Genomic DNA, 7,164 nt, shown 5'->3' with positions numbered 1-7,164 from the left:
GGGGGGGGGTCATACTGAGAGATGATATTCCGGCTAAAGTTGACTTGCAGTGCTTCAATCTTCTTCTTTAATTGGTGGGTTTCCCGCTCTGCGGTGTCCGCTCTGTTGAGGGCGGCTCGGTGGCTCTGACTCACGGCCTGTACCTCGTTGCGTAGTCGCTCGCATTCATCGGAGAGCGCCCGATACTGTGTCTGTAGCACTAGGCGTTCGCTGGAAACAGTTTGGTGCAGTTCGGTCAAGTTAGCTAAGTCTCTTGTATCTTTGTCCTTGGTCAAAATCGTGGCTCTCATATCCGAATTCTCCTGCGTCAATCGCCGAATCTCCTCCTGGGCTACCAAAAGCCGTTCTCGCTCACATTGCAGCTCAGTCTCCACTTCATGGTGCCGTAGCGCATAGCTGGACTTGAGTTTCTCGTAATCATCGATCTCTGAGTCGTGCTTTTTTGCAACGCGCTCCGCCTCATCTGTCAGCTTCGCCACCAAGGCCTTCGAAGTCGCCAACTCCTGTTGCAGCCCGGCTAGCTCTTCGTTCAACATATTAATTCGGTTCTGATTTTGCTCATCGCGACACTTCAATTTGCGGATATTTTCCTTCAGATCTTCTGCAGTTTTGTCCTGCTGTAAAACCTTTTGTTCAAAGGCCTGCTGCTCTCCCCGAAGTTTGCCCTCTAATTCCATGATGTTCTGCTGCGCTTTATGCTGCCTCTGTTCCTGACGATCCATGTCGCGGTTCAGCTTCTCCACTTCGCTGCGCAAGTCCCGGTTCTGATTCTGCAATGTTTCCACGTCATGCAGAGCCCGTAGGTTGGCGTCTTCAAGCGCCTTGTTGATGCCCCGAAGCTCCACCATATCTCGCTCATATTTTTCCAGTTCCTCCTTATACGTTTCCTTGTCGCACACGCGTTTGTGGCGCAACTCGTCCATGTCGCGTTTCAGAGCATCGACGCTTCGCTTGTACTCGGACTCCATCTTGCGTTTCTCGTCATACAGGCGGAGCTGGATAGCGTGGTCCAGGTTTTTCTTGTCAGATCGCGTGGGAATTGGGTCGCTGCTTTCAGAAGTCCCGTCTCCGGAGTCCATTGTTGTAAAATGAGAGGACTTGCCCACCCCATGGGACCCCACCCCTTGGGGTCCCAGTCCGTGGGACCCCGCGGTATGTGGGTCAGCCGGTCGGGAGCGACTGGAATGGTCTTCAGGTCGCCAAAGTACTTCTCGGGACTGCTTGGTACTGCCGGTCCGGCTGACCGGTCTGCTGAGTTGCCTGCTGGGGGCTCGACTAGAGAGCCTGCTGGGTGGCCTGCTCAGCGATCGGGTCGGCTTGGTGATAAGGTCGTATACGAAGTCGCTACTGCCGGTGGTCTCTTGGCTCTGCGCCTTGAGGAAAGAGTCCCGGGTCACCTTGGCGTGGTCGCCGCGAGATACTCGCTTGACCTGCCCAACCGTGGACGTCATCAGCTCCTGCTCCATATAGTGGAGGTGGTTCTTAAGGTCATTGACATCCTTCATGCAGCCAAAAACGAATTTGCAGGCAACGCACCCAAATATCTAGCTCTCCGTCCCGCCGTCCACCTGCCGCTGACTAATCCACCCAGACCACGACCTACCACGTTCCCCAAATACGCTGCAAACGGAACCGGCATCAACCTCCCCTTCAGGTCGTAATGGCGCATCGAGTAGCCCGTTAAACCACCACCCACCAACGCTCCCAACAAGCCGAACGAACGACACACCATCTACAAAATCAACATGGAACCAACCGTGCTGGACTAACGGTGCTGGACTGGACCAACGGTGCTGGACGAACCGTGCTGGACCAACGGTGCTGGACCAACGGTGCTGGACCAGCGGACCAATGGTGCCGGAACAAATGTGTATGACCAACAGTGCAGGACAGCGGCACTGCCCACTTTGCGATGTATGTCCGTTCTGCGCGTCTCCAATGCCTCCTTCACGTCCGCTGGCGTGTCTGATCCGTACTGTTTGGTTAAGATCGCGCGCGTCTCGGCGCGCGATAGCTTAACAAAGTTGCGCCGGTACAATGGGAACGCTACACAAGAACCATCGGCAGACAACCTCGACACTGGGGAGGGGTGCGCAGGGGGATGATATACAGAGGAAGCATAGGGGTGGAGGAACTAGGAGGCGGGGCGGAGGGTCGTGGGGGCGGGCCGGCGTTATAACCGGGAAAGCAAGATTTTGGAGGGGGTCAGATTCGGTAGGTGGACGTACATAGCGATCCAACGCGATCAGTCAAGGTCAATTTACGAGGAGCGTCCGGCCTACAGTATTTATGCTCAGCCACGGATACATCTGATGGTACGACAATTCTGGAGGGAGCCATGACAAGTTAAGTCTATTTTTTTTTCACAACAAAAGAAGCCGCCATGAGTGAGTCTCTGACTGAGGACCAGATAGCTGAGTTCCGTGAAGCCTTCACTCTCTTTGACACTGATGGAGATGGCAGTAAGTAACACGAGGATGGAAGCGAGCGAAATGACACTGAACATCGAGCCTAGGCTGGCAGCATGAACACTGGTGATGAACACTGGTGATGAACACTGGTGATGAACACTGGTGATAAGCATCGAGAGCGCGAGAGACAGTCCCTTCTGGAAGAAGAGAGAGTCCCCTCTCGAGTGTCCCTCCTAATAAAGTGTCGTATGGGGATCGTCGCGCTTTTGGTGTGATCATGAATTGATGAGTTGTTTGCAGACATTAGTACAAAGGAGTTGGGCACGGTGATGCGGTCCGTGGGCCAGAACCCGACTGAGGCGGATCTGCAAGAAATGGTTGCAGAAGTTGATGAGAATCGGACAGGTGTGATACGTTTCAAAGACTTTCTCAATCTGATGGTGCGCAAAATGCGCGAGACCGATACAGAGGAGGAGCTGATTGAAGCGTTCCAGGTCTTTGACCGCGAAGGCAATGGTCTGATTACGGCCCAGGAACTGCGTCATGTCCTCACGCAGTTGGGCGAGAAACTGTCACCGGAAGAAGCCGACTTGATGATCTCCGAGGCTGATGTGGACGGCGACGGTCAAATAAACTATGAGGAATTTGTCAAGATGATGATGGCCAAATAAAATGCCCTGACCACCTGACAGTCTGCGAGCGTTTCTGATCCTTGACGAGCAGTCTGTTAGGTTAGACAATTATTTCCCGCCGTAGCAACAGATTGTGTTTTTTTAAGTGAGTCACCCACAGTCGACTCAACTCGAGAAGTCCGGATGGAACAGGCAAGGAGCGTTGGTGGAGTTGCAGAAGTTTTTGTGGCTCGTGATCCAGAGCGTTCCACAGGTCGCAACAATAGGCAGATATTTCGTCGACGTGTTGTGCGGTCAATGCAACACTGCGGAGTATGTCCTGTACAGATCTCGGCCCACTCTCCCATTCACTCAACAAACATTTCTCTGCTTCTAACTTGACCCCCATGGACTTCACCCCCATGGACTTGACCTCCATGGACTTCACCCCCATGGACTTCACCCCCATGGACTTCCCAAAAGAGTGTGTGTTGTCACCTGTGCCCACAATACTGGCCAGTTCGTGGACTGTGTTCTTGTTACTCATTATTATTTCGTCCAGACGCTGTTGTAAGACGTTCGTCGTTTCTGCTAAATTGACGGTCGTTCCGCTTTCAGTGCTCACACCTAGGTATCTTGGAGAGCCTTGTCGGCTGGGTGCCTCCTTGGGTCTTTGTCCACCGCCACGGCCTTCTCGATCGTGGTCGTGCTCACCAATCCTCAGGTCGCTCGGAGCACGAATTTTTATGGCGCGCTTTGTCAGCAGTTCGTGCAGAAACTTCTGGCGCGCAGAAGTTCCCATCGGAGAGCCACGGGGGTGGGGATCCATGGGGTAGTTTCCGTCATCTGCCTCCCTCGCGACGTGGTTGTTGGATAACGGTTCAGAGATCGTCGAGTGTTCAGATATCATCGAGCGTTGTTCGGAACTCGGACTCAAAATAGCAGCAGAATACCGAGGTGAGACAGGACTCAGCAGGGCTGCCGCACTACTCGCTGCCACACTGTTGACTGCGGCTTCATTGTGGGCTGTCCGGTGCGGGGAAACAGGGGTAAGACTCTCTGCGGCGGCGGCTGCCATGTACCTTTGGAACTCCGAAAATCGCTCGGAAATATCACGGTCCAAGGGGCTGGCATACTCAGCTATTTTTCCAGCCAGTCTGTCCGACCCTCGCTGAATCAAACCGACGTCATTAAACATACTACTCTGTGGTCGTCTCGGCTGTCCTTTGCTGTCATAATTCGCGACTTGCTTCTTTCGAGCACTCCATCCTAGATGACCAGGGTGAGAAGCATTGCGTAAACGGACATTTGGCAGCTTTTGATTGGCTTTGAAGCGGCGGTTCGCGCCCTGGGGAGTGCGCGGGTGCCTCTCCCCCTCACCGGTGCGCCTCTCCCCCTCACCGGTGCGCCTCTCCCCCTCGCCGGTGCGCCTCTCCCCCTCGCCGGTGCGCCGCTTCCCCTCATCATTGTTCAACATTCCGCAAAATCGTTCCACAATCTGCTCCCAGTTTTCCGCTGGGCTGTCATCGCTCACTCCGTGACGGACTCCTGGATCTAGCTTTTTAGGACTCAGTCTTTGGCCTCCTGGACTTAGCCCTTGACCATCTGGACTTGGTCGTCGACTTCCAGGACTCGGCCTTTCCCTTCCAGGGTCCAGTGGCCGTGCTGGGTTCTGTTTGGCCGTCTTGCTCCGGCCTGGTTTACGGGAAGACCACACAGTCGGCGCCGTTCCCTCATACTCGCTGTCATGAATGTACTCAGCGGAAGTCTACAAAATACGTGGGGCAGTTGGCAGAAGCCTCGAGATACCTACCACGATCGCTCCGTCGGGCTGGTATATCTTCTCCCGGATGTGGGGCATAGTGTGTGCGAGTGCACCAAAGGGGCCGAGCACTCAGATGCCAGAACCTAAGTGGCAGAACTCGAGCTGCAGAACCGGGTTGTAGAGCCCGGGTTGTAGAACCCGGGTTGTAGAACACTAGTAACATCTGGTAGAGCCCAGGTGGCAGAGCGTTAGAACATTGGACAGGGTCCGTCGAACCCGCAGGCGACGCGGTCAGCTCTGCTGCCGCGGTTGAAGTAGTGGCCGACAATGCCGGCGCCGACCAGCGAGTAGACCACGGCCAGCAAGGAGCCGAGTGCGGCTCCCTTGAAAGCCCACTTACCGCGAGGCCCGTCGGCAGCGTCCTTGTGTCCTCGGATGTAAGCGATCCACCCAAAGGGCGGGAAGATTACCGCGAGGAAGACCCACGGCACGAGGTCATTGACCCGCGACTGTTCCCCACTCGACTGTTCATCCAGCAAGTATTCTCCCGGAGGGGGGTGTTCTTCCCTAGTTTGTTCGACCCCAGTCTGTGTTACACACGGGTGTGCTGGAGCCCTCCCGGTCGGAGACCCCGACTGTTCGGGTAGAGACCGGGCCGGGGACGGCTGAGTCGGCGACGCAACGTACACCGGCAAGCCTTCGGGCGGCGGCTGTTGCGTCGGTCGCCGGTCAAGCACGCTCGGCGCCGGCCGCCCCTCTGGCAGAGCCACTCCAGCATCCTCCTCAGGAGCTCTCGTGATTCCGATGTTAGGGCAAATGCCAGCCGGCTCCCGAACTGCCCCACCAACGTACTGCGGACCACTTTCGGGACTGTTCATAATTTTCGTAACCAATCAGGAGAGATGCGCCAAACCGAGAGCGATCTTACTGGGCGAACGCGTTACTCACAACGCGCAGCACCAGTCAAATAGAGAATTGTTATGTGAAGCGCTACGACCTAAACAAAAACCTGGTTATCGAAGGTTGACCTATCCAAGGCTTTTCATAATACACTGGAATGTGGACCGCCGTGGTCCACATTCCAATCACCCAGCGCCTCAGATCCGCAGTTGCCAAACCCGCAGTTGCCAAAAAGTGTTTTGTCGTGTAACCTGTGAGCACTAGCTATGCGTCCTAGAGTGTGTGCCATTCTGGTGTCGTTTTCCTCCTGGCCTGTTTAACCTGGCCTGTTTAACCAGTCCAACACCAGGAGGCATCAGGTTCCTGACATCAGACGTGTTCCAGAAAAAGGTGCAGGTAAAAAAGTTCACGAGAGGATAGAAGCAGAACCTTGACACTACTAACCCAATGGCCTAGGAAATGTGTCCCACCACCGGCCGGCTCCACTACCAGGGCTTTGTATACTTCTCAAATCCGCGCAGTTTTGACTCGGTTAGGCGCGAATTTGGAGGACTTACGCACGTGGAAATCTGCCATGACATTACGGCATCAATTGCATATTGTACCAAGGAAGAAACACGTGTCGGTACGCCCGTGGAAGACGGACAAAAACCGGAATGCGCACGACCGGTGGCAACAATTAAGTATCGCGACGCTCTGGGAGGAAGAACCGGAATGGATGCTCAAACACCACTCCGCAGTCAGTGCATACCATAAACAATTTAAAAAAGTCACATTCGTACGCCCCAAACCCCAGGTGATAGTACTATGGGGACCCCCAGGTACGGGAAAATCACATACAGCAAGATCCATCTGCGACAATTACTATGTCAAACCCACCGGAAACTGGTGGGACGGCTACTTCGGTCAAGACCTAGTGATATTCGACGATTTCTATGGTACTGAAAAGTACTGTGACATGCTCAGATGGTTAAGTGAAAACCCAATCAAAGTGAAAACCTTTGGTTGGCTCACCACCTGTGGACGTCGTCCCGTCCGTGGAGATGGTCCCACTTGTGGATGTCGGCATCCCACCGGTGGGTGTCGTTGCGCCAGTTGAGGTTACCCCGGTCGGGACTATCCCGGTCGGGGTCGCCTCTGCTCTGGACAGCGGCATCCCACGTGCGGATGTCGTTGCCCCGGTTGAGGACTGCCCCGCTGCGGAGCTGGCTACCCCCGCTGGACGCACCCCCGCTGTGGCCGAAGTCGTCCAGGCGGTCCGCCGAGCGCAGATCGTGGCCCAGGCCAATGCGGAATTGGAGCGTTTGACGAGCAGCAAGTGCCCCACTGGCTTGAGCGCTATAGCAGCGGTCAAGCTGGGGGCCAAAACTGCTGCTCTGAAGCGGTCCATAGCTGTCAACACGACTCCGGGACTCAGGACCTCCTCCAGGCGAGTGACTTTGCCGCAGCCGACCACTACATCGCCGATTACCGACTC

General features: G+C 55.2%; 5 protein-coding genes across 5 annotated transcripts; 3 read left to right on the top strand and 2 right to left on the bottom strand.

Annotated features, from left to right (window-relative positions):
• Positions 1 to 15: 15 nt before the first annotated feature.
• Positions 16 to 1,079, bottom strand: GNI_051510 (putative viral A-type inclusion protein; the record flags this gene model as incomplete). The annotated part of the gene is made up of 1 exon (XM_011131486.1): positions 16 to 1,079. A coding segment is annotated over one exon (1,064 nt), but the record flags the coding sequence as incomplete, so codon positions are not given.
• A 9-nt stretch (positions 1,080 to 1,088) lies between these two features.
• GNI_051500 (hypothetical protein) lies at positions 1,089 to 1,661 on the top strand (the record flags this gene model as incomplete). The annotated part of the gene is made up of 1 exon (XM_011131485.1): positions 1,089 to 1,661. One exon carries the CDS (start codon positions 1,089 to 1,091, stop codon positions 1,659 to 1,661), a length of 573 nt encoding a protein of 190 aa, XP_011129787.1.
• A 722-nt stretch (positions 1,662 to 2,383) lies between these two features.
• On the top strand, positions 2,384 to 3,082 carry GNI_051490 (calmodulin; the record flags this gene model as incomplete). The annotated part of the gene is made up of 2 exons (XM_011131484.1): positions 2,384 to 2,462; positions 2,712 to 3,082. The coding sequence occupies 2 exons, from the start codon at positions 2,384 to 2,386 to the stop codon at positions 3,080 to 3,082; spliced, it is 450 nt and encodes a 149-aa protein (XP_011129786.1).
• A 61-nt stretch (positions 3,083 to 3,143) lies between these two features.
• Positions 3,144 to 4,499, bottom strand: GNI_051480 (hypothetical protein; the record flags this gene model as incomplete). The annotated part of the gene is made up of 1 exon (XM_011131483.1): positions 3,144 to 4,499. The coding sequence occupies one exon, from the start codon at positions 4,497 to 4,499 to the stop codon at positions 3,144 to 3,146; it is 1,356 nt and encodes a 451-aa protein (XP_011129785.1).
• A 1,762-nt stretch (positions 4,500 to 6,261) lies between these two features.
• GNI_051470 (putative replicase) lies at positions 6,262 to 6,786 on the top strand (the record flags this gene model as incomplete). Its single annotated transcript, XM_011131482.1, has 1 exon — positions 6,262 to 6,786. The coding sequence occupies one exon, from the start codon at positions 6,262 to 6,264 to the stop codon at positions 6,784 to 6,786; it is 525 nt and encodes a 174-aa protein (XP_011129784.1).
• Positions 6,787 to 7,164: the final 378 nt, after the last annotated feature.

Source organism: Gregarina niphandrodes, assembly GCF_000223845.1.
Source record: "Gregarina niphandrodes unplaced genomic scaffold scaffold00007, whole genome shotgun sequence".
Taxonomy (NCBI): domain Eukaryota; phylum Apicomplexa; class Conoidasida; order Eugregarinorida; family Gregarinidae; genus Gregarina; species Gregarina niphandrodes.
The sequence above is the reverse complement of the archived record's forward strand: the minus strand, read 5'-3'. Positions and strand labels throughout refer to the sequence as shown.